At 38.2% G+C, this 27,743-nt stretch overlaps 1 protein-coding gene across 6 annotated transcripts in view; it reads left to right on the forward strand.

Moving 5' to 3' along the window:
* The first annotated feature begins 18,270 nt into the window (after positions 1-18,270).
* cort (cortex) overlaps positions 18,271-27,743 on the forward strand; it is a 616,404-nt gene continuing 606,931 nt past the window's right edge. For all 6 annotated transcript variants that reach the window (XM_067787571.1, XM_067787570.1, XM_067787568.1 and 3 more), the window contains exon 1: positions 18,271-18,491. In XM_067787571.1, coding sequence (XP_067643672.1) covers positions 18,372-18,491 — 120 coding nt within the window. In that variant the 5' untranslated portion in view covers positions 18,271-18,371. The remainder of the gene's footprint in view (positions 18,492-27,743) is intronic.

Below are 27,743 nucleotides of genomic sequence, written 5' to 3' on the forward strand. Positions count from 1 at the left end.
GGGGCGAAGCACTGCTACAACAACAACAACGTCACGACGAAGGTGCTGGAATGGGAGAAACAGCCCAATGGTGCTTCGAGTCCTACAGATAAATCTCCAACACAATAAAGTGGCGTCGAGCGAAGTCCTCCTAACCATTTAGAAGGGTGCGAGGCGCTGATCTAGGAGCCGTGGCTCTCATCGGTTTCTGGACCTAGCGCGCGGATTTGGCATTTACTACGCGCAAACGGAAGAGCGGGTGTGAGTTGTAGTAATGGTAAGGAAACAGCTGCATTCATATATACTGCCTAATTACACTAATGAGGACATCGTAGTGGTGGCCGTTGAGCAAACGAATAAGCAGGCATTTATCCTGGCATCCTGCTACATGTCCCATGCTGCGGTGGTTCCACCGATGGAGTTGTTGTTGTTGTTGTTGTAGCGGTAAGGTTGCTCCCCGAAAGCTTTGGGGAGTGTTATCGATGTGATGGTCCTTTGCCGGATACAGATCCCGTACGCTCCGGTACCACAGCACCATTAAGGTGCTAGCCCGACCATCTCGGGAACGATTTATGTGGCCACATTAAACCTTCAGGCCATCCCCTCCCTCCCCACCCACAAGTCCATGAGGAGCTTGGGGTCGCCAGAGCCTCGTCTGTTAGTGAAACAGGATTCGCCGCGGATAGGTGAGGTTGACAATTGGGTTTGGAGAAGCTATATATTGCGCTGGCAACCTGAAGGGTTGCGCTACACACCCCTTGAATCCCACCGATGGAGTGCAAGAGGCTAGTACAGGACGAAAGGCGCAAAGGGCGGTTGGTCATAGGCGCGGATGAAAATGCGCACCACAATGCGTGTCGAGGAGCAGACACGAACGAGGCTAATCTCTATTTTGTTACATCCTGCAAACCCATTTGCAGATAGACAACAGGTGAAATGTCCCAACATCTAGCAATGTTCAGGAAATTACATTGTGCTCCGAACGTGATATATCAAGGTATGATTGGATGGTTCTTGATAGACCATCCTTCTGCGACCATGCGTATATCAGCTTCAGCATCCCCCTAAAGGGGGTAGCGAGGGGAGGAACCTTTCGAAACCCTAGGCCATCGAACTGGACTAAATTCCAGAAACAGTTAGAAACAAAACTGGAACAACTCAAAGAGGTTGCCAATGTGGAGGAACTGGAGGAGTCTAATGAATTCCTAACAAGGAAGGAAGAAGATTCAGAGGAAAAGCAAAACCGCCATGGTGGAGCAATGAGCTGAGTCTTCTAAGAAGAGAGGTTTAAGCTAACAAAGACGTGTTGAGACAAGTACAGGTATCTACTGAGGATACACAAGCGTGAAATTTCCAGGGCGAAGAGAATTTCATGGAAAAGTGCTCCAGCGAAACAGCACGGTTGAAAAAAGTCCTAGCAAGGGGAAACATAGTCCAGGGACTAATAAAAAAGAGAACGGGCAATGGTCACGTAATGGTGAGGAATCCCTTGAGGTACTTTACGATACACACTTCCAATCGGGAGATAGTTTAGAAATGCCAGGAGACAGCACTCACACTTCGATCACGGAGCGGGTAGTGTCGGGCTTGGTGACCGATACCAAGGTCGAATGGGCAGTGAAGACGTTTTCTAAGTTTAAATCGCCGGGCCCAGTTGGTATATTCCCGGCCATGCTACAAGTTTCAAGTAGAGCGTCGTGGAATGGCTTAAATTAATATTCGATGGGTGCATAAGACTGAATCGTGTACCGCACTCTTGGAGCACTGCTCGTGAAGCTTTCCTACCATAGGCAGTGTAGATCGGTCATGTGTATCCCTAAGACTATAGACCCATTAGCTTAACATCATTTCTGCTCAAAACCTTTGAGAGGCTGATAGATGTGCACATAAACTCCAACGTGGATGAAAAGCTGCTCTCCACAACACAGCATGCGTACACCAAATGCAAGTCAGTAGACACAGCATTGCATAGGGTGGTAATAAGCATAGATAAACCCTGGAATATAAGGAATATGCTCTAGGAGTCTTCTTAGACATTGCCTGGGCTTTCAATAACGTTTCTAACTGGGTGATTATGGATGGTCTTAATTACATTAAAGTACATCCAGCCTTAACCAGATGGATCCGCTGCATGTTAAATTGCAGGAAGATTACACCACAATGGGGATTGTACGAGGCCACGAAATCAGTGGATAGGGGCACGCCGCAGGGAAGGGTGCTATCACCTCTGCTGTGGACGCTGGTCATCAACCAACTATTCAGGCGATTCGATGAGGGACCCGTAAAACTTACGGCTTACGTAGATGACGTTGCAATTGTCATAAGAGGAAAGTGCCTTTCAGCGATTAGCTTTTTGATGGATCGGGCGCTTCGAGACATTCATACCTGGGCATCTAATGTCGGATTGAAAGTCAACGCGGAGAAGACCGATATGGTCTTGCACAGTGGGTTTTTACAGCGATTGTAAGCCCTATTCTATACCATGGAATTGTTGTTTGGTGGAAAGCCACACAAAAAACAACCTACCTCAAAAAATTAGAGGGGTATGCAGACTGACAATGCTTAGCATTAAGGGAGCCGTGAAAACAACCCCGACGTACTGGCACTGTATGCCATTTTGCACATTCCACCTGTAGACCTGATAGCAAAGAATATAGCGTTAACAAGTGCAACCAGGCTCGTTGCCTCGGGGACGCTTGAGCGCCGATCATACTGCCATAGTAGTATAGCGTCATCAATCACAAGACGAACAGACTACCTAATTCCCTATCTGCGCTTCGAGGGAGATCTTAAGGCCATAATAGAGGTAGACGGTTGGCGCAAGGGTGCTCAAATGGCGGACGAGGCGATACATGTGTACACAGATGGTTCCAAAGTAGTGGAAGGAGTAGGGTCTGCGGTATACTGTGCTGATCCGGAAACAAACAGATACTACATGCTGCCAGATATCTGTAGCGTTTTCCAAGCGGAAGTATTAGCCGTAGCCAAAGCAATAGAAACACTGGTAGAAAATAGCTTAAACAGCAGCCGTGTTAACTTTTATATTGACAGTCAAGCAGCAATTAAGGCCATAATCTCGAGTCGTCTGTTGATAACCGATCGTGCATCACGTACTCTATTCTCTCGCAGTGACAATAAATTAAAGCTATATTAAATTTGAAGCAGCAAAATTCTAAAACGGCACGCGACTTTTGAAGATGTAGACACAATGTCCTCATTCAAATCTCGTAAAACTGGTGCGGATAGCAACCGCAATTACTGGACACCTCTCCAGGCTCTAGCCGATAATGATGGCTCCGACTCAGAAGACACTATGGAAAGTGAAAAAATTAATAAGAAAGTGTTGATATCTCCTATTAAAGTTCTTGCTAAAAATCGCGAATTCATTTATGATATTCTAGCCAAAAAGGCAATAAATTATTATTGTGTTAAAAAATTATCAATTGGAACTAAAATAGTTTGTTAATACATGGAATCTTTCAATGCTATAAAGGTGATTCTCACCGAAAACAAGTGTCAATTCTATACACATGATCAAAAACAAGACCGCGTGTTCAAAACAGTGTTGTTGGGACTCACACCGGAGAGCGCTAAAATGCAAAGAAGTTAAAATCGTCACAAGAACATATGGCAACTTTACAGACTACATGTATATTGTAAGTTTAGAAATTGGTTCGGAAGACTAAATGATCTTCGAAAAAAAGTGAAATCCATGTTTCGTACAATTATTAAATGGGAGTTTCAAAAAAGGCTAAAGTCCAGACTAGTACAGTGCAGAAATTGCCAAATGTATGGACATAGCGAACGCGGTTGTAATATAACAACAAAAGGTATGAATTGTGCAGTTATACACAAAACAAGCGAGTGCCAATCGCCTGATAAAATTCTCTGTGCAAATTGCAACGGTAATCACAAATCATCCGATTCTGCATATCCAAGCCGTGCTGCTTTTGTACAAATTACAGAGAAACTTAGCAAAACACCACGTCATCTGAACTTGCCAAAGATATAATTTGCTTACGAATCAAATCATTTTCCCTCGTTGCCAATGAGAAAATCAAATGTAAACCCGCATAACTCTATTAATAACGAAACTCCTACTCGTGTTTGGCCAGCGACGCGGGCAGAGGAACAACAACGCCCAATCAAAAAAAATAACACCAACACACCAAGTACACAAGGTACAACCAGTGATCACAACTCTTCTTTATTTTCCGAAGATGAATTCGCGAAACTAACAATGGAAATGTTAACTAAATTAAGATAATGCAACTCTAAAGAGCAGCAATTTAATGTCATAGCTCAATTAGCTATTAAATATTTGTATTCTAAGTAGTGTCAGTAGCACATCTTAACATGGTATTTTGGAACTGGAACGTAGTAAACATATAGAATTATTCACTCTTCTTACAAGAGAGAATATAGACATCTGTTTCCTCTCAGAGACTTGGTTAAACAACCATATTAGAGTATCACACCCGGTTTATCATTGTGTAAGGCTTGACCGAGAAGGCACTGTTGTTGGTGGAGTAGCAATTCTGATCAGGAAAACCTTACTTTTTAATAAACTGCCAAAATTAAATACCGATGTCATCGAAAACGTTGGAATCGAGAGAAATATAAATGATAACGTCAACCTTAAAATAATTAGTGTATATTTCCCAGTTGGTCGAAGTACGCCCATCATTCGAAATAAATACAAAAGCGACCATCGTAAATTGACAAATACGAACGGAAAAGTTATTATTTGTGGCGATCTGAACAGTAGACATAGCGAATTGGGGTGCACACATGCTAATGCTTGGGGAAATATATCAGATTTTTTATCTCGGTCACCTTATACCATTAGCCATACAACTACTCCAACTTACATCCCGAAAACCTTCTCAGCAAATCCGTCAACTCCCGATTTAATTATTTCAAACGGCCCTTCGCATATTAGTCAACCAATAACGTTGAACGAGCTTAGCTTTGATCATTTTCCGATAACGTTTAGTCTGAAAGCAAATGCTGGTCAATTAGATGAATCAATTCTTGATTTTGACAGAACCGATTGGAACAAATATAAAACTAGTTTAAAGCTTTCACCCCAAAAAACGCCCATGGTACTTGCCAAGGTGATAAACACAAATCAAATAGACGAAAGCATTGAATTTTGAACAACAAATGCACTAAAATCGGCCACGTTATCTACTCCTAGAATTATTCCTAATAAAAACTATCTAAGGCTCCCACCCTTTATTATAAATATGATAAAACCCAGAAACTACCATCGGCGCAACTGGGTAAGGTTTCGACAAATAGGAGACTTTAGGTTAATGAGTACGTTAAATGTAAGAATTCGTAATGAAATTTTCAACTTTAAAAACAGGAGCTGGAATAAAAAGCTTTCCAAATTAGAAAAGTGTTCGAACCCCTTCTGGAATATAACTAAGATTGTGAAAAACAAAGTAAAACTGATTCCCCCGATTTAATTCAACAACGATATACTTTATTCCACAGTGGACAAGGCTAACGCATTTGCTAGCGAATTTCTTTACTACGCGGTCTCAGATAATCTAAGCTCGCCAAAACATGAAGCTACGGTCAGCTCGGCTGTTATACAGCTCGACTCAATATCCAGTCAAACCGAGGAGTCGGCTTATGTTACTTCAGAGTATATACAGGAGCAAATTCAGATGCTTCGTACCAAAAAAGTCGTCGGGCTTGATCTTTTCACAAATGCAATGCTTAAAAAGTTTGCCAAAATTGCTATAAATTTCTTGACATTCATATTAAACTCTTGTTTAAAGCATCAGTATTTTCCTAGTGCTTGGAAATCAGCGCGAGTAATACCAATTCTAAAACCAGGCAAGCCTAATAACGAAGGCAGCAGCCATCGTCTTATTAGCCTGCTTAGTGGTTTGAGTAAAATCTTAGAGCAAGTACTGAAGGATAAATTATGGCGTTTTATAAATCAAAATAATGTGATTCCCGACGAACAGTTCAGCTTCATGACAGCACAACTCATCATTTCAAACGAATACATAACCACGTTAAAAGTAATTTTCATACTAAGAAATCCACTCGCTTACTGCTAATGGACATTGAAAAGGCGTTTGATACCGTTTGGCATGACGCCCTGATTTTTAAACTAATGAACTACAATTTCCCCCAATTTCTCATTAAAATAATTAAAAGTTACATTTCGGATCGCTATTTTTGTGTCGCCATAAACAATGACTTTTAAGATCTTAAACGAATTCCAGCCGAAGTGCCTCAAGGATCGAAAATTGCTCCAATTCTCTATATAATTTATTGTTCTGATATACCTAAAGTAAGTACCTGCGAATACGCATTCCTTGCAGATGATACCGCAATTTTCTGCTCACATATATTTGCCCAGAATATGATAAATGAATTGCAGAAATCGCTCCACAGTATCACAGCCTTTTTCCACAAATGGAAAATCAAAATAAACACTGGAAAAACCCAAGCTATCTTTTTCACGAAGAAAGAAGTCCTTGCTTTTTACCAGCTTCCAAACTATCCATTAATGGAGTAGAAATTCCCTGGTGTGATAATGTTAAATATCTTTGAGTATACTTGGATCGTAGTTTAACCTTTGAGGTTCATATTAAAAACATCATTAATAAAGTCAACATTGCTAAAAGAATGTTATACCCCTTAATAAACAGAAAGTCAGATCTAAGTCCTGACAATAAAATAATAATATTAAAAGTAACATTTCACGCAAAAATAATCTATGCATGTCCTGCATGGGGAAACTGCGCGAAAACGCATATTAAAAAACTACAGGTTTGTCAATATAAACTTTTGAAAATGATGTTAAAGCTTCCATGGTTCTTCTCAGCCAAAAAGCTTCACGAAATCTCAAAAGTTAGCCAGGTTGAAGATCGTATCTCAACAATAACAGCCAAGTTCCAACTATTATGTGGAATATCCGATAACAAGCTCATTTCTGCACTTTCTTTAAATTAGTTGAAATTAGAAAATCTAGACACTATGTATAAAATTTAGACTAAGCTAATCATTGCAGGTTTTTTCTATTGGTATGGTTTTCCTTCTATATTTCTATATTCACTAATTCATCTTTTTTTTTCCATAATATTTATATTCCAGTAGTAAGGTACTTAGTTACCATCTCTGTTAAAAAAATTTATATTTTTAAGAATTATTGTACGAATTTAAATTTTCATACCTCAATAAATGCAAATTACTACTACAAAAAAGGCAACAATCTCGTATATCATAGCATCTAAGAGCGTAAGCTGTCTCTGGAGATAATCGGGACATATTGAAGCATACATCTATAATGGGTCTCAGGGCCTATGGGAATATATGGGAATGAAAAAGCGGATGAACTAGCTAAAAAGGGTGCATCCCTTGAAGTTTCCTTCGTAGACGTCCCAATTAGATTGGGCGAGATTAAGAGAAGCGAAAGGTACATATGACGATCAAGCGGGGAAGGCGTTGGTCCAAGCACGGGGCTGTAAAGTGTCGAAGATTATGTGTAGGTCTTACAACTTTAGAATAACAAAGTTGCTTCTATCATTAAAAAGAGAGGACTGTAGACTTCTGACTGGACACAGCACGTTTTGTGCTCGTGCCCTGCGCTTGTCAGGCTAAGACTCCAGCTATTAGGAGTGATACAGCTGTCAGATCTAGAAGCAGTAAGTGGCATAGGTCCTAGAAAGCTTCTAGTCTTTGCCAAGAGGATGGAGATATTTTATAACAAAGTTCCTGGGGGTTTTCTGTTTGGTCCTTAAATAAACTTCTGGTAACACGGGAATGTCACTCAAATGGCAGTCGCAATGTTCTAAACGGACTTTCTAATAACCTCGATCCCTGTCCTATCCATAAAGCTTTTATATCCTAAATATTACATCTCGATAGAGCCCAAAGTTTTGTTCAAAAGTTCAGGTCTCTGGGTTATCGGGGAGGGTCTTAAAGTCGAAAGTAAAATTTCCAATTTCGGCCGATTTTTTTGAGTTTCCACGATCGATAGACCACCTAGAGAAAGTTTTTCCCCCATGTTGCGTTATCGTGGAGTTCACAAACATGTTCTTCGTTTCAAGAATAAATCTCTGGGCGATGTTACTTAAATATCGTTCACAAGATTTCACATTTTCTAAATGGACTTTCTAAATATCTCTAAGTCTCTCGATAGATGTCCCTCTAGAAAACTTGTTTATCCTAACTATTACAACCTAATAGAGGCCTTAAAATTTATAAGCGAAAATTCCTAACTCGGTCAATTTTTTGAATTTTCAAAATCTTTGGCCACCTAGCAAAATTTGTTTGCCCTCCTGGTAAATTGTCATAGGGTTATGATGCCTGTTCCAAATTTTAAGACTCTAGCTCTGCGGAAATTTCCTCAAAATTTATTGAAAGATTTCCCAATTTTTAATGGAAATTCGCGGAAAAACATGAAACGAAAGTAATATAAAGAAAGTTGAATTACTCCATAAGACAATAAGAGACCCTGTTAATTGCCTAACTATTATCAGATTCAAACAAAATCTTATTAAATAAATAAAATATAATTTATTATCAAATTTATATACTACATACGAACAAGTGTTAAATTTTTTTACACCTACATATGTAAATTTTTCCTCCTAAAAGTAAAACAATTTTTTTTTTAATTTGGTACATTTTTAATGCAGAAGGACAATTTCTAACTGAGTTTAGAACAATTCCTGGTATCTCATTTTCCAACCCTGAAAACTATCGTAATGTTGTTGCATTGGCATGTTAAATTTTTATACATATCTTGAATACTGTCAAATGGAACGCAACTAATGTAAACATCAAATAGATAAGTTTTGCCGTGAATAGGCAGCACTAAACTTTTAACGGAGTGTGGAAATTGGAACATTTATTTTTTAAGTTGCATACGTTGTTGTGTTATAAATTTTCTAAGTGGTATTTGTATTTTGTCGGTATGAATGTTTATAGTTTCCGAAATTGTTTGAAATCTGAAATGTTCGATAACCCAAAAACACAAAAGACACCAGCATGTTTAAAAAAACGCGGCAGCCAATGGGAAAATGAAGTCCTTAAGGTTAACTTTTTATTTAAAAATAGTATACAGATGCATAAATGCATGTGTTAAGCTATATATTGTGCCATTATTTGAAACTTTCAAGGGCATTAGGATTAAACTTTTACGCTGATGCCACCAGAAAATTTCAAGTCAGCGAAAAAACTTTTACATGGCTTGAGATTATTTCTGCAAAAGCATATACATACATATGTACTAATTGTGGCGTTTGCCGTAATTATGTTTGGACTTGATAGGCCAGTAGATTAACAAACACATATGAGTGAATATTGTTTACCTGCGGATCTAAAAAATCCCAACCATAATTAAAGCATAACTTGTACGCTATTACATACACTCAATCAACGCAGATGTCTCCAGACTAAACCCAACTATTAAAAAGGTATGAAAGTTGCCATCCTACAAAGTTAGGAGCTTCATGTTTTGTTGGTTTGGAGGACAGGGCCGTAAAGGGAACCATAGAACTGGGAGCTGACATATTCTTATTAGGTAAATGGGTAGCAAATTGTCTTGAAATGGACATTTTTGGAAGATATGAGATGAATACAATTTGTAGTCAGTCCTTGTTAATTGCTATTAAAAAAAAAAGTCATAAAAAATGTCTCACCATATCAAATTTCTACCGATTCACCCAAGCCCTAAGTTCAACTGCAACATTGGGGCTCTATGAATGATACGATAATCTCACCTCCAACCTCCCTCCCTTGAATACGAATGGGCTTTTTGTTGTTGATGTAGCGAGAAGGACACTCCCCGTTGTTGATGGTCCTTTGTCGGATGCAGATCCGGTACGTTCCGGTAACAAGCACCATAAAGGTGCTTGAAGCCTATGCTTAAGCATTGCTGTTCACACATATTGCTACAAAAACGTTGCGTTTGTATCGAAACCCTGTACAACGATAAGTCAGCAATCACAAGAAAAAGTGCAAAAGCTGGGCGTGCAATCAAATAGGTGATTTATGTGACCCCGCAACCATGCAAATAAGAAAACAACGCCGTAAGCATCATACGTAGATTAGACATTCAGGAACTTAGCTCCGTTTCTCTATGGTCCAAACCTGTTGACACCGATAGAGGATATTGTTAGGGATCGCACCAATGGGAAGAGGAAAAAGATAAGATGATTCATAGGGCGTCAGAAATTTACTCGGTCCTCATGGAAAGGTCCCTCCATGCTTTACTGAATCTCAGTCGCTCCCTTGCATGACAATTAGGTGAAAAGTGAACTGTTTTCCTGAGCTTTTGCATAAGTTTTTTGTCCAAATTTTTCTTCATTATTGTTTCTGAGATCACATGCTACCTGTTAAAAATTATGCGGCTGTATTCTTATTCTTGTTAATTTTATTTCGGAAAACATCTTGCTCATTAAAGAATATTCGCCTGAGCGGTCACGCCCCAGTTAACGATGATGATCATAACGTTTCTTAGGATTAAAAAGGGGCTTTACAGTTGCCGACTGTTAAATATGCTAAAACCTATAACCCACTGGGGTTTAACATCGTCTGGGTCATGCTTCTATATAAGTTTACGTTGTCTGGTGTTGTTGTAGCGATAAAGACATTCCCCGAAGGCCTTGGGGAGTATTATCGATGTTGATGACCCTATGCCGGATGCAGATCCGGTACGTTCCGGTAGCAGACACCATCTCTGGGACGATTTAGTGTGACCACATGAAACCATCAAGGCCATGCCGCTCTCCCACCCCCTACATCCATGAGGAACTTGCGGTCGCCAGAGCCTCGGCTGTTAAAGTAACAGGATTCGCCACGGGTAGGTGAGATTGACAATTGGGTTGGATATTCTATATTTGCCGCTGGCAGCACCTTGAATGGGTTGCGCTACACAAACCCTTCAATCAATTTGGTATTTTAGTCGCCTCTTACGACAGGCATACTTGTCGTGGGTATATTCTAAGCGCCCTAACCCGTTGGGGGCTTTCTCTCGCTAAGGTCACTGTATATGCTAAACGGAGGACTCTGCGGAAAGCGCATACTCCTTGACGAACATCAGTCGGTAACAACAGACCTGCGAAATAACGGTCTGAATAGGCTTTATATTTGCTTTTTTTTGAAGTTAATGTGCGGCGTTCAAATGTAATGAATTTGGCAGATCATGCAGGAATATAGGGGGCTTATGAGTCCAGGATGAACGAGTCTTGGGAGCTGAGACAGTTTTCTGCTACACGTCAGTCGTTCGAATCGCCAAGAATAATGGGACCTGTGCCACAATGTCAGGGCAGTAGCCACTGGGGCATCAGGTAACTGGAAGGATGTAGATGTGTGTAATTTCAAGATAGTCTTCGTCTGACTGAACTTGTATTGGCATTCAAGGATACAATCGATGCTGTGGAATCTTGCGACCGCTATTTGATAACTTCCCATAGATCTAGATTCTTTAAACTAAGAACACACCTTAGAGCCCCATGACAATGCAAGATGAAGAAATCAATTTTCGCTAATTGGTTCAGGGATCGTGACAATTCAAAAAATCTTCTAAACATGGAAATTTTGCAAATTAAAGATCGTCCGAACATGGAAATTTTATTTTCGCCTTTCAGGGAACCTCCCAATAACTTAGAGATCTGAAATTTTATACATATTTAGCTTAGTTGTAATCTTTAATATACAAACATTTTTTAGACGTGGCAGGGATCGAGATATTTAATACTTTAATTTTGCATTCTTTAAAAATAAAAATACTTATAAACTGAAAGTGCAAAGTTTATTTTTTATTCGAATTGGTGTTCGACCATCCTTTTTAGTTAAAGTATAAAAACATTATATTGATCAGAAAACATTATCGTTCGTTCGGTACACCGAACGAAAAAAGGACGTGAAACCGCCGTAAAATTAACATTTTTTGGTTACAAAAGTCGTCCAACGTTACAAAATGTTACTTTTGATATTTTGCAAATGTTAATTTTACATTATGAAGTGATAAGTGCAAAACGTAGAGTCACATTGCTGTAATGTAGAATAGACATTAAAAATGTAGGAAAATGATTATAGAATAAGGTACTATTGATATGAAAAATGTCATATTAACATTTTTTCAACGTAAGATTGATATGAAAAATAATGTTAGCTTGACATGTTAATAGGATATGAGGTTAATGTAAAACGAATAATATATATTGTGTAATAAGAAAAAATTTTAAATAAAACACAGTGAGAAATTTACTTTTGAATTCATTATTTATTATCATTTATTTTTTTTTTTTTTATTATCATTTATATTTATTGCATTTTATCGCAATATATTTACCTAAAATACCTTATTTATATTATTATTATTCTAAAATAATAGTGTCGACAAAAATGAGCTTGAACTTTTTATAACCCACATATAAGCCTCAATTGCGAGCGCGTAATTTTTCTAGTAGATTAAACGCACTAGCCTAAAGGTGCAATTACTTAATAATATTGTATGTGAACTTACACTGTTTCATTAGTCCAGCGACAAAATGAAAATTAAAAATATTGAGTATATTACATTTTTCGATTTCCACATAAAAATTTGTTCACGTAATTCAGCCCTTAGACCAATGTTTGCTTGTCCCGGAAAAACTGCTTTTAAATCCTCCTCATTTATAAACTTCAGTCTTTCGTATGTGAAACCGCAATCTGTTTTCGCAAAATTGAACATTAAGCTAGTTTAATTTCGAATAATGTCGAATACCTACCAATAAACGCCTTGAAGGTATCTCCCAAGTTGAACGATTCGAGCAACTCCTTCATATTTGCTTCGCCATCGTAAATTTGCTCTTCAGCAGTTTCAATGGTGATATCGCCGCAATCCTCTTGCACGAATTCCAAAATTGACTTCGACGATGGCAGTGTGGCATTTCTTTCACCCAGCACAAATATATTTTCCAATTTTACTTTATTTTCTTATATTATTTTGCTCTTTACAAGGGATATTCATACCTGGGCATCTAATGTCGGGTTGAAAGTCAATGCGGAGAAGACGGATATGGTCTTGTTTACAAAGAGGTACAAGGTCCCAAATTGGACCAGGCCTAAGTTAGGAGGGGTGACCTTACAGGAGAAACCTTGCACAAAATATATAGGAATCATCCTAGACAGTAAGCTGTCATGGAAGCTCAACGTGGAGGGGAGGGTCAAGAAGGCCTCAACGGCACTCTATGCATGTAAAAGAATGCTGGGATGTACGTGGGGCCTATCGCCCTCTCTTGCTCATTGGGTTTTTACAGCGATTGTAAGCCCTATTCTATGCTATGGAGTTCTTGTTTTGTGGAAAGCCACACAAAAAACAACATACCTCAAAAAATTAGAGGGGGTATGCAGACTATCGATGCTTAGCATTACGGGAGCCCTTAAAACAACACCGACGGTTGCACTGTATGCCATTCTGCACATCCCACCTGTAGACCTGGTAGCAAAGAACAAAGCGTTAACTACCGCAACCAGGCTCGGTGCTTCGGGGCAGCTTGAGCGCCGACCATATGGCAATAGTAGTATAGCGTCATCAATCACAAGACGAACAGACTACATGATTCCCTATCTGCGCTGCGAGGGAGATCTTAAGGCCACAATAGAGGTGGACGGATTGGCGCAAGGGTGCGCAAATGGCGGACGAGGCGATACATGTGTACACCGATGGTTCCAAAGTAGTGGAAGGAATAGGGTCTGCGGTATACTGCGCTGATCCGGAAATAAGCAGATCCTACAGGCTGCCGGATTACTGTAGCGTTTTCCAAGTGGAAATATTAGCCGTAACCAAAGCAGTAGAAACCATGGAAGAGAATAGCTTAAGCTGCAACCGTGTTAACTTTTATATTGACAGTCAAGCAGCAATCAAGGCAATAATCTCGCATAGCACAGCATCTAAATGCGTGTTAGAGTGTAAGCAGTCTCTGGAGAGAATCGGGAAAGGGAGAAGCATACATCTATATTGGGTCCCAGGGCATATGGGAATAGATGGGAATGAAAAAGCGGACGAACTAGCTAAAAAGGGCGCATCCCTTGAAGCTTGCTCCGTAGATGTCCCAATTAGATTGGGAGAGATTAAGCGAATGCGAGAGGTGCACATGATCGACCAAGCGGGAAAGGCGTGGGTTCAAGCGCGGGGCTGTAAAGTTTCGAAGATTTCCGAAGATTATTATTTGTGGCGATCTGAACAGTAGACATAGCGAATTGGGGTGCACACATGCTAATGCTTGGGGAAATATATCAGATTTTTTATCTCGGTCACCTTATACCATTAGCCATACAACTACTCCAACTTACATCCCGAAAACCTTCTCAGCAAATCCGTCAACTCCCGATTTAATTATTTCAAACGGCCCTTCGCATATTAGTCAACCAATAACGTTGAACGAGCTTAGCTTTGATCATTTTCCGATAACGTTTAGTCTGAAAGCAAATGCTGGTCAATTAGATGAATCAATTCTTGATTTTGACAGAACCGATTGGAACAAATATAAAACTAGTTTAAAGCTTTCACCCCAAAAAACGCCCATGGTACTTGCCAAGGTGATAAACACAAATCAAATAGACGAAAGCATTGAATTTTGAACAACAAATGCACTAAAATCGGCCACGTTATCTACTCCTAGAATTATTCCTAATAAAAACTATCTAAGGCTCCCACCCTTTATTATAAATATGATAAAACCCAGAAACTACCATCGGCGCAACTGGGTAAGGTTTCGACAAATAGGAGACTTTAGGTTAATGAGTACGTTAAATGTAAGAATTCGTAATGAAATTTTCAACTTTAAAAACAGGAGCTGGAATAAAAAGCTTTCCAAATTAGAAAAGTGTTCGAACCCCTTCTGGAATATAACTAAGATTGTGAAAAACAAAGTAAAACTGATTCCCCCGATTTAATTCAACAACGATATACTTTATTCCACAGTGGACAAGGCTAACGCATTTGCTAGCGAATTTCTTTACTACGCGGTCTCAGATAATCTAAGCTCGCCAAAACATGAAGCTACGGTCAGCTCGGCTGTTATACAGCTCGACTCAATATCCAGTCAAACCGAGGAGTCGGCTTATGTTACTTCAGAGTATATACAGGAGCAAATTCAGATGCTTCGTACCAAAAAAGTCGTCGGGCTTGATCTTTTCACAAATGCAATGCTTAAAAAGTTTGCCAAAATTGCTATAAATTTCTTGACATTCATATTAAACTCTTGTTTAAAGCATCAGTATTTTCCTAGTGCTTGGAAATCAGCGCGAGTAATACCAATTCTAAAACCAGGCAAGCCTAATAACGAAGGCAGCAGCCATCGTCTTATTAGCCTGCTTAGTGGTTTGAGTAAAATCTTAGAGCAAGTACTGAAGGATAAATTATGGCGTTTTATAAATCAAAATAATGTGATTCCCGACGAACAGTTCAGCTTCATGACAGCACAACTCATCATTTCAAACGAATACATAACCACGTTAAAAGTAATTTTCATACTAAGAAATCCACTCGCTTACTGCTAATGGACATTGAAAAGGCGTTTGATACCGTTTGGCATGACGCCCTGATTTTTAAACTAATGAACTACAATTTCCCCCAATTTCTCATTAAAATAATTAAAAGTTACATTTCGGATCGCTATTTTTGTGTCGCCATAAACAATGACTTTTAAGATCTTAAACGAATTCCAGCCGAAGTGCCTCAAGGATCGAAAATTGCTCCAATTCTCTATATAATTTATTGTTCTGATATACCTAAAGTAAGTACCTGCGAATACGCATTCCTTGCAGATGATACCGCAATTTTCTGCTCACATATATTTGCCCAGAATATGATAAATGAATTGCAGAAATCGCTCCACAGTATCACAGCCTTTTTCCACAAATGGAAAATCAAAATAAACACTGGAAAAACCCAAGCTATCTTTTTCACGAAGAAAGAAGTCCTTGCTTTTTACCAGCTTCCAAACTACCCATTAATGGAGTAGAAATTCCCTGGTGTGATAATGTTAAATATCTTTGAGTATACTTGGATCGTAGTTTAACCTTTGAGGTTCATATTAAAAACATCATTAATAAAGTCAACATTGCTAAAAGAATGTTATACCCCTTAATAAACAGAAAGTCAGATCTAAGTCCTGACAATAAAATAATAATATTAAAAGTAACATTTCACGCAAAAATAATCTATGCATGTCCTGCATGGGGAAACTGCGCGAAAACGCATATTAAAAAACTACAGGTTTGTCAATATAAACTTTTGAAAATGATGTTAAAGCTTCCATGGTTCTTCTCAGCCAAAAAGCTTCACGAAATCTCAAAAGTTAGCCAGGTTGAAGATCGTATCTCAACAATAACAGCCAAGTTCCAACTATTATGTGGAATATCCGATAACAAGCTCATTTCTGCACTTTCTTTAAATTAGTTGAAATTAGAAAATCTAGACACTATGTATAAAATTTAGACTAAGCTAATCATTGCAGGTTTTTTCTATTGGTATGGTTTTCCTTCTATATTTCTATATTCACTAATTCATCTTTTTTTTTCCATAATATTTATATTCCAGTAGTAAGGTACTTAGTTACCATCTCTGTTAAAAAAATTTATATTTTTAAGAATTATTGTACGAATTTAAATTTTCATACCTCAATAAATGCAAATTACTACTACAAAAAAGGCAACAATCTCGTATATCATAGCATCTAAGAGCGTAAGCTGTCTCTGGAGATAATCGGGACATATTGAAGCATACATCTATAATGGGTCTCAGGGCCTATGGGAATATATGGGAATGAAAAAGCGGATGAACTAGCTAAAAAGGGTGCATCCCTTGAAGTTTCCTTCGTAGACGTCCCAATTAGATTGGGCGAGATTAAGAGAAGCGAAAGGTACATATGACGATCAAGCGGGGAAGGCGTTGGTCCAAGCACGGGGCTGTAAAGTGTCGAAGATTATGTGTAGGTCTTACAACTTTAGAATAACAAAGTTGCTTCTATCATTAAAAAGAGAGGACTGTAGACTTCTGACTGGACACAGCACGTTTTGTGCTCGTGCCCTGCGCTTGTCAGGCTAAGACTCCAGCTATTAGGAGTGATACAGCTGTCAGATCTAGAAGCAGTAAGTGGCATAGGTCCTAGAAAGCTTCTAGTCTTTGCCAAGAGGATGGAGATATTTTATAACAAAGTTCCTGGGGGTTTTCTGTTTGGTCCTTAAATAAACTTCTGGTAACACGGGAATGTCACTCAAATGGCAGTCGCAATGTTCTAAACGGACTTTCTAATAACCTCGATCCCTGTCCTATCCATAAAGCTTTTATATCCTAAATATTACATCTCGATAGAGCCCAAAGTTTTGTTCAAAAGTTCAGGTCTCTGGGTTATCGGGGAGGGTCTTAAAGTCGAAAGTAAAATTTCCAATTTCGGCCGATTTTTTTGAGTTTCCACGATCGATAGACCACCTAGAGAAAGTTTTTCCCCCATGTTGCGTTATCGTGGAGTTCACAAACATGTTCTTCGTTTCAAGAATAAATCTCTGGGCGATGTTACTTAAATATCGTTCACAAGATTTCACATTTTCTAAATGGACTTTCTAAATATCTCTAAGTCTCTCGATAGATGTCCCTCTAGAAAACTTGTTTATCCTAACTATTACAACCTAATAGAGGCCTTAAAATTTATAAGCGAAAATTCCTAACTCGGTCAATTTTTTGAATTTTCAAAATCTTTGGCCACCTAGCAAAATTTGTTTGCCCTCCTGGTAAATTGTCATAGGGTTATGATGCCTGTTCCAAATTTTAAGACTCTAGCTCTGCGGAAATTTCCTCAAAATTTATTGAAAGATTTCCCAATTTTTAATGGAAATTCGCGGAAAAACATGAAACGAAAGTAATATAAAGAAAGTTGAATTACTCCATAAGACAATAAGAGACCCTGTTAATTGCCTAACTATTATCAGATTCAAACAAAATCTTATTAAATAAATAAAATATAATTTATTATCAAATTTATATACTACATACGAACAAGTGTTAAATTTTTTTACACCTACATATGTAAATTTTTCCTCCTAAAAGTAAAACAATTTTTTTTTTAATTTGGTACATTTTTAATGCAGAAGGACAATTTCTAACTGAGTTTAGAACAATTCCTGGTATCTCATTTTCCAACCCTGAAAACTATCGTAATGTTGTTGCATTGGCATGTTAAATTTTTATACATATCTTGAATACTGTCAAATGGAACGCAACTAATGTAAACATCAAATAGATAAGTTTTGCCGTGAATAGGCAGCACTAAACTTTTAACGGAGTGTGGAAATTGGAACATTTATTTTTTAAGTTGCATACGTTGTTGTGTTATAAATTTTCTAAGTGGTATTTGTATTTTGTCGGTATGAATGTTTATAGTTTCCGAAATTGTTTGAAATCTGAAATGTTCGATAACCCAAAAACACAAAAGACACCAGCATGTTTAAAAAAACGCGGCAGCCAATGGGAAAATGAAGTCCTTAAGGTTAACTTTTTATTTAAAAATAGTATACAGATGCATAAATGCATGTGTTAAGCTATATATTGTGCCATTATTTGAAACTTTCAAGGGCATTAGGATTAAACTTTTACGCTGATGCCACCAGAAAATTTCAAGTCAGCGAAAAAACTTTTACATGGCTTGAGATTATTTCTGCAAAAGCATATACATACATATGTACTAATTGTGGCGTTTGCCGTAATTATGTTTGGACTTGATAGGCCAGTAGATTAACAAACACATATGAGTGAATATTGTTTACCTGCGGATCTAAAAAATCCCAACCATAATTAAAGCATAACTTGTACGCTATTACATACACTCAATCAACGCAGATGTCTCCAGACTAAACCCAACTATTAAAAAGGTATGAAAGTTGCCATCCTACAAAGTTAGGAGCTTCATGTTTTGTTGGTTTGGAGGACAGGGCCGTAAAGGGAACCATAGAACTGGGAGCTGACATATTCTTATTAGGTAAATGGGTAGCAAATTGTCTTGAAATGGACATTTTTGGAAGATATGAGATGAATACAATTTGTAGTCAGTCCTTGTTAATTGCTATTAAAAAAAAAAGTCATAAAAAATGTCTCACCATATCAAATTTCTACCGATTCACCCAAGCCCTAAGTTCAACTGCAACATTGGGGCTCTATGAATGATACGATAATCTCACCTCCAACCTCCCTCCCTTGAATACGAATGGGCTTTTTGTTGTTGATGTAGCGAGAAGGACACTCCCCGTTGTTGATGGTCCTTTGTCGGATGCAGATCCGGTACGTTCCGGTAACAAGCACCATAAAGGTGCTTGAAGCCTATGCTTAAGCATTGCTGTTCACACATATTGCTACAAAAACGTTGCGTTTGTATCGAAACCCTGTACAACGATAAGTCAGCAATCACAAGAAAAAGTGCAAAAGCTGGGCGTGCAATCAAATAGGTGATTTATGTGACCCCGCAACCATGCAAATAAGAAAACAACGCCGTAAGCATCATACGTAGATTAGACATTCAGGAACTTAGCTCCGTTTCTCTATGGTCCAAACCTGTTGACACCGATAGAGGATATTGTTAGGGATCGCACCAATGGGAAGAGGAAAAAGATAAGATGATTCATAGGGCGTCAGAAATTTACTCGGTCCTCATGGAAAGGTCCCTCCATGCTTTACTGAATCTCAGTCGCTCCCTTGCATGACAATTAGGTGAAAAGTGAACTGTTTTCCTGAGCTTTTGCATAAGTTTTTTGTCCAAATTTTTCTTCATTATTGTTTCTGAGATCACATGCTACCTGTTAAAAATTATGCGGCTGTATTCTTATTCTTGTTAATTTTATTTCGGAAAACATCTTGCTCATTAAAGAATATTCGCCTGAGCGGTCACGCCCCAGTTAACGATGATGATCATAACGTTTCTTAGGATTAAAAAGGGGCTTTACAGTTGCCGACTGTTAAATATGCTAAAACCTATAACCCACTGGGGTTTAACATCGTCTGGGTCATGCTTCTATATAAGTTTACGTTGTCTGGTGTTGTTGTAGCGATAAAGACATTCCCCGAAGGCCTTGGGGAGTATTATCGATGTTGATGACCCTATGCCGGATGCAGATCCGGTACGTTCCGGTAGCAGACACCATCTCTGGGACGATTTAGTGTGACCACATGAAACCATCAAGGCCATGCCGCTCTCCCACCCCCTACATCCATGAGGAACTTGCGGTCGCCAGAGCCTCGGCTGTTAAAGTAACAGGATTCGCCACGGGTAGGTGAGATTGACAATTGGGTTGGATATTCTATATTTGCCGCTGGCAGCACCTTGAATGGGTTGCGCTACACAAACCCTTCAATCAATTTGGTATTTTAGTCGCCTCTTACGACAGGCATACTTGTCGTGGGTATATTCTAAGCACCCTAACCCGTTGGGGGCTTTCTCTCGCTAAGGTCACTGTATATGCTAAACGGAGGACTCTGCGGAAAGCGCATACTCCTTGACGAACATCAGTCGGTAACAACAGACCTGCGAAATAACGGTCTGAATAGGCTTTATATTTGCTTTTTTTTGAAGTTAATGTGCGGCGTTCAAATGTAATGAATTTGGCAGATCATGCAGGAATATAGGGGGCTTATGAGTCCAGGATGAACGAGTCTTGGGAGCTGAGACAGTTTTCTGCTACACGTCAGTCGTTCGAATCGCCAAGAATAATGGGACCTGTGCCACAATGTCAGGGCAGTAGCCACTGGGGCATCAGGTAACTGGAAGGATGTAGATGTGTGTAATTTCAAGATAGTCTTCGTCTGACTGAACTTGTATTGGCATTCAAGGATACAATCGATGCTGTGGAATCTTGCGACCGCTATTTGATAACTTCCCATAGATCTAGATTCTTTAAACTAAGAACACACCTTAGAGCCCCATGACAATGCAAGATGAAGAAATCAATTTTCGCTAATTGGTTCAGGGATCGTGACAATTCAAAAAATCTTCTAAACATGGAAATTTTGCAAATTAAAGATCGTCCGAACATGGAAATTTTATTTTCGCCTTTCAGGGAACCTCCCAATAACTTAGAGATCTGAAATTTTATACATATTTAGCTTAGTTGTAATCTTTAATATACAAACATTTTTTAGACGTGGCAGGGATCGAGATATTTAATACTTTAATTTTGCATTCTTTAAAAATAAAAATACTTATAAACTGAAAGTGCAAAGTTTATTTTTTATTCGAATTGGTGTTCGACCATCCTTTTTAGTTAAAGTATAAAAACATTATATTGATCAGAAAACATTATCGTTCGTTCGGTACACCGAACGAAAAAAGGACGTGAAACCGCCGTAAAATTAACATTTTTTGGTTACAAAAGTCGTCCAACGTTACAAAATGTTACTTTTGATATTTTGCAAATGTTAATTTTACATTATGAAGTGATAAGTGCAAAACGTAGAGTCACATTGCTGTAATGTAGAATAGACATTAAAAATGTAGGAAAATGATTATAGAATAAGGTACTATTGATATGAAAAATGTCATATTAACATTTTTTCAACGTAAGATTGATATGAAAAATAATGTTAGCTTGACATGTTAATAGGATATGAGGTTAATGTAAAACGAATAATATATATTGTGTAATAAGAAAAAATTTTAAATAAAACACAGTGAGAAATTTACTTTTGAATTCATTATTTATTATCATTTATTTTTTTTTTTTTTATTATCATTTATATTTATTGCATTTTATCGCAATATATTTACCTAAAATACCTTATTTATATTATTATTATTCTAAAATAATAGTGTCGACAAAAATGAGCTTGAACTTTTTATAACCCACATATAAGCCTCAATTGCGAGCGCGTAATTTTTCTAGTAGATTAAACGCACTAGCCTAAAGGTGCAATTACTTAATAATATTGTATGTGAACTTACACTGTTTCATTAGTCCAGCGACAAAATGAAAATTAAAAATATTGAGTATATTACATTTTTCGATTTCCACATAAAAATTTGTTCACGTAATTCAGCCCTTAGACCAATGTTTGCTTGTCCCGGAAAAACTGCTTTTAAATCCTCCTCATTTATAAACTTCAGTCTTTCGTATGTGAAACCGCAATCTGTTTTCGCAAAATTGAACATTAAGCTAGTTTAATTTCGAATAATGTCGAATACCTACCAATAAACGCCTTGAAGGTATCTCCCAAGTTGAACGATTCGAGCAACTCCTTCATATTTGCTTCGCCATCGTAAATTTGCTCTTCAGCAGTTTCAATGGTGATATCGCCGCAATCCTCTTGCACGAATTCCAAAATTGACTTCGACGATGGCAGTGTGGCATTTCTTTCACCCAGCACAAATATATTTTCCAATTTTACTTTATTTTCTTATATTATTTTGCTCTTTACAAGGGATATTCATACCTGGGCATCTAATGTCGGGTTGAAAGTCAATGCGGAGAAGACGGATATGGTCTTGTTTACAAAGAGGTACAAGGTCCCAAATTGGACCAGGCCTAAGTTAGGAGGGGTGACCTTACAGGAGAAACCTTGCACAAAATATATAGGAATCATCCTAGACAGTAAGCTGTCATGGAAGCTCAACGTGGAGGGGAGGGTCAAGAAGGCCTCAACGGCACTCTATGCATGTAAAAGAATGCTGGGATGTACGTGGGGCCTATCGCCCTCTCTTGCTCATTGGGTTTTTACAGCGATTGTAAGCCCTATTCTATGCTATGGAGTTCTTGTTTTGTGGAAAGCCACACAAAAAACAACATACCTCAAAAAATTAGAGGGGGTATGCAGACTATCGATGCTTAGCATTACGGGAGCCCTTAAAACAACACCGACGGTTGCACTGTATGCCATTCTGCACATCCCACCTGTAGACCTGGTAGCAAAGAACAAAGCGTTAACTACCGCAACCAGGCTCGGTGCTTCGGGGCAGCTTGAGCGCCGACCATATGGCAATAGTAGTATAGCGTCATCAATCACAAGACGAACAGACTACATGATTCCCTATCTGCGCTGCGAGGGAGATCTTAAGGCCACAATAGAGGTGGACGGATTGGCGCAAGGGTGCGCAAATGGCGGACGAGGCGATACATGTGTACACCGATGGTTCCAAAGTAGTGGAAGGAATAGGGTCTGCGGTATACTGCGCTGATCCGGAAATAAGCAGATCCTACAGGCTGCCGGATTACTGTAGCGTTTTCCAAGTGGAAATATTAGCCGTAACCAAAGCAGTAGAAACCATGGAAGAGAATAGCTTAAGCTGCAACCGTGTTAACTTTTATATTGACAGTCAAGCAGCAATCAAGGCAATAATCTCGCATAGCACAGCATCTAAATGCGTGTTAGAGTGTAAGCAGTCTCTGGAGAGAATCGGGAAAGGGAGAAGCATACATCTATATTGGGTCCCAGGGCATATGGGAATAGATGGGAATGAAAAAGCGGACGAACTAGCTAAAAAGGGCGCATCCCTTGAAGCTTGCTCCGTAGATGTCCCAATTAGATTGGGAGAGATTAAGCGAATGCGAGAGGTGCACATGATCGACCAAGCGGGAAAGGCGTGGGTTCAAGCGCGGGGCTGTAAAGTTTCGAAGATTATGTGTAGGTCTTACAACCTTAGACTAACACAGTTGCTTCTATCATTAAAAGGAGAGGACTGTAGACTCATGACGGGTATTCTGACTGGACACTGCCTTCTGGCGTCACATGCCTTTAAATTAGGCTTGGCTAGTGATAGCAGAAGTAGGAAATGCGGGTTGGAGAGGAAACGATTGAGCACGTTCTGTGCTCGTGCCCTGCACTTGCCAGGCTAAGACTCCAGCTATTAGGAGCGATACAGCTGTCAGATCTAGAAGCAGCAAGTGGGTTAAGTCCTAGGAAGCTTCTAGTATTTGCCAAGAGGACGGAGTTATTTTATAGCATAGGTCCTGGTTTTGATAGGGTTTTTCAGTTTGGTAGTTAAAACAAACTTCTGGTAACACTACGGACTCAATCAGTCTATGTGAGGTCCTCATGGACCGGCCAGTTCAACCTACCTACCTTGCTCTTTACAATTGCACGCCGAATTGATATATGTACTTTTACAGATGTGAGACCTTGACATTTTTTTAACGTTAAAACAACATGACACGATGACGAATTGACAACGAAAATGAAAATTTTAATTTATTAACATTTTTTAACGTTAAAATAACATGACACGATGTGAAAATGATAAAGAAAATGGAAATTTGAATTTGTTAACATTTTTTAACGTTAAAACAACATGAAAGGATGTAGAAATGACAACGAAAATAGAAATTTACTTTTATTAACATTTTTGATGTTAAAGTAACATGGTCCAATGAGAAATTTACAACAAAAGTGTCATTTCGAATGTATAAGTTTTAATGTGGTTTTAACGTTGAAAATTGATATTATAATGTAAAACATGACATTGTTAATTCGACATTTCTGCGTTTCTTACGTTAATTAAGCATTAGTCCTACGGAAATTGATAATGTTTGACCTACATTGCAATTAACATGGCGAAATGTTGAATTTACATTGTAATTTATCGTTCAGTGTAGCAAGCGGCTACTGTGTCTCAGCTTTGCAAGAAGCGACGCACAGTGGCGCCTCTGCCGTTAAAGCATGGCAAAAATCAAAAAAAATCATGAAAGCGTTCGCTAAATCTAATACATGTTTCTAATAGAGAATTTTCAGGGATCAAGAGTATACAAGTTTTTTTTCACAGAAAATTATAGTTTACCAGGTAGAGCCGCTCAAAGTTGACCAATTTTCAACATTTGGAAAAATTTTAAATTTTTCTTCGTTGCATTTAAAAAGGTTTTGTGAGTAAATAAGGCGCCCGGTTGTCGTTTTCTTGTATAGCAATTAAAGATAATTTAATTTGGGATTGAAACATAAAAAAGATTTTTTTTTTTTTTTTTTAAGTTGGCGGATATACCTCTTTTTCGAAATGCCTATTTTTAGGCCCTTTTAAAACTTTGATGAAAAAAAAAAAATGTTAAAATAATATGTGCTCCGTCAAATTAACAGTAGTTATTTGTGAAATATTCAGTTACCTAAATTCATAAAGTCTACCTGGGTCCAGCTGCAACTTCACTTTTTATATCAAATAAAGTTAAACCACCTTGGGCATAAATACGCGCCTGAGCAGGTATATATAATTCAGTACGGCCGTAAGGTCGTTTTTGTTATTGGAACTTGTTAACAACATACATTTTTTTAGTTACGAATTGTATACCTGAAATTAATTTTAATAATTTGAGTGGGTATATAAAGCTATCCATCATACAATGCACATTATCATTCGTCTTTTGGAGATTAAGGAACTAAGTATTCTGTTTACTTAAATAAAGTGAATAGTATTTATAAATATAATTCACAGATTAATATTTAGTCAGATACACTCGAAGCCAATTCTAATATCATCATCATCATCATCATTTATTGCAAAAATAGTATTAGTACAATAAGATCTAGGATCTTTTATAGTACAACAAAAAGATAAATCGCAATGTAAAAAAGAACAAAAGTCATAACAGAGGGTTATGTAGGTTAAATAATCACATCAAACATAGAGAATTATCGTAATTTACTAGTATATAAAATAAACAAATAATTAAATTCAATAACAAAACATTGTATACACTCATACATATTGATGGCGAAAACTCAAGAAGTGTAATGGTTTCAACTAAAATGAGCATAAAGGACATTTTTAAAGTTGCTCTTATTTAGACTACTACGTACGGATACTGGAATAGAGTTCCATAGGCGAATGGCATTGACAAAGAATAGCCGTCCAGATGTTAGATAGTTATAAGTTGGTACTATTAGGTCGTTGATTCGAGCAGACCTGGGGAATATTAGCTTATCATATAGGTAACTAGGCTCCTTATACATGATAAGTTGACAAAGGAAAATGCTGTTCCTAGCTTTCAGATATTCGAAGATTTCGCAGCCCAGTAGACGCGCTCTCCAGCTGGATATATGATCAAATCTGGCTAAGCCGAATACATAACGTGTAACATGATTAAATGCTACATCAATTTTATGAGCAGACTGGGAGCTCAGTTTACTGTACACTAGCTCAGAGTAGCAAATGATCGGCATAATCAATTGAATTGCAAGTTTTCTTCTAACATTGACCGGAGTATAAATAGCAGACATTCGTAAGTTTCTTAAGATATAGTATACTTTCTTAACCACCGAATTTACATGATCATCACAGGACAACGTCGTGTTAATAACAAAACCAAGATTAGTCACTTTTGAAACGAGTTTGAGACATTTACTGGCAACGCGCAAGGGCGGAATACTTGAGAAACTTATTCGTTTTTTAGATATAGGCAACACGTATGATTTCTCACTGTTCATGCATAAGTCATTTTTCCTAGCCCATTCAAATATGGATGTTAAGTCATTATTCAATCTTGAGCATAAATCGTTTGTCCCCTCATGATTTCCCGACAAATATAGTTGGACATCATCAGCATATGCATGCATATGAGCATGCTGGCATGCATTAAATATGTCATTAATAAAAATACTAAAAAGTAGTGGACCCAAGATAGAGCCTCGGGGTACCCCTGCCAATAGTGGTTTTAGACCTGAAGTTTCGGAGCCGACTTTGACAAGCTGGGATCTACCCGTCAGATAACTTCGCATGAGCCGCACTGCGGAGTCATCAAAACCAAAATAATTTTTTAATTTTGAGCACGGCAGGTCATGGTTCACAGAGTCGAAGGCTTTTGAGAAGTCAAGCAGGCATAATAAAGTCAACTGGTTTTTGTCAAAGGGTGCCCTGACGTCGTCTAAAATTTTTATGATAGCCGTGGAGCAACTGTGCTTTGATCGGAAGCCTGACTGGAATGGTGATAGCAGACTATGTTTGCAAACATGGTCTTGAATTTGTTCCGACAACAATATCTCAAAGACTTTCGAGAGTGCTGGCAAAATGCTGATAGGCCGAAAGTCACTAGGACAATCTGCAAACTTAGTTTTTGCAATAGGTATAACCGTGGCAATCTTCCACATATCAGGGAATCAGGAGGTAGTAATACTGTGGTTGATAATATGCGTCAATGTAGGAAGAATGTGCGGGGCAATTATTTTAACAAATTTGAGCGGTATATTGTCCTGACCGATTGCGTTGGACCTTATTTTATTTATGCATCTCGCCACATCAAGTTCCGAAACAGCTGTAAACTCAAATACTTGACAAACAGGAACCACATATAAGGGAGGGGTTGAGAAACTGGTATTGAGACAAGACGGGTTAGCTTGGCTCACAAAAGCTGCATTAAGATCTTCAGGATTAAGGGAACAGTCAGAACTCTCACTCACATGTACACGAAGTTTTTTCAGATTACGCCACAAAACATGATTAGGCAACGATATATTCAACATTTTACTGTAGTATCTGCATTTTTCTTTCGTGTAAGTTTGTATGCACGCCAATTTGCGTCGCTTCGGTTTTTCTTCCAAAGGGAATAAAGCTTATTGCGCTTGATAATCATAGCACGGACGGATCTATTAAACCAAGGGCAAGAGGAAGATCTGTTGCTATATACCCGAGATGGAACGTGAGTTGTATAGAGGTATAAAATAATTTCATTTAAAAATCTCAGCTTTTCATGCACCGAACTCAAGCTCCAACAAGTAGACCAATTTATGCTGGAGATGTCTCCAAGAAGGTTATTTACGTCCAGTCGTCGATAATCTGGTGAAA

This window comes from Eurosta solidaginis, chromosome 5 (assembly GCF_040869045.1).
Source record: "Eurosta solidaginis isolate ZX-2024a chromosome 5, ASM4086904v1, whole genome shotgun sequence".
Lineage (NCBI taxonomy): Eukaryota > Metazoa > Arthropoda > Insecta > Diptera > Tephritidae > Eurosta > Eurosta solidaginis.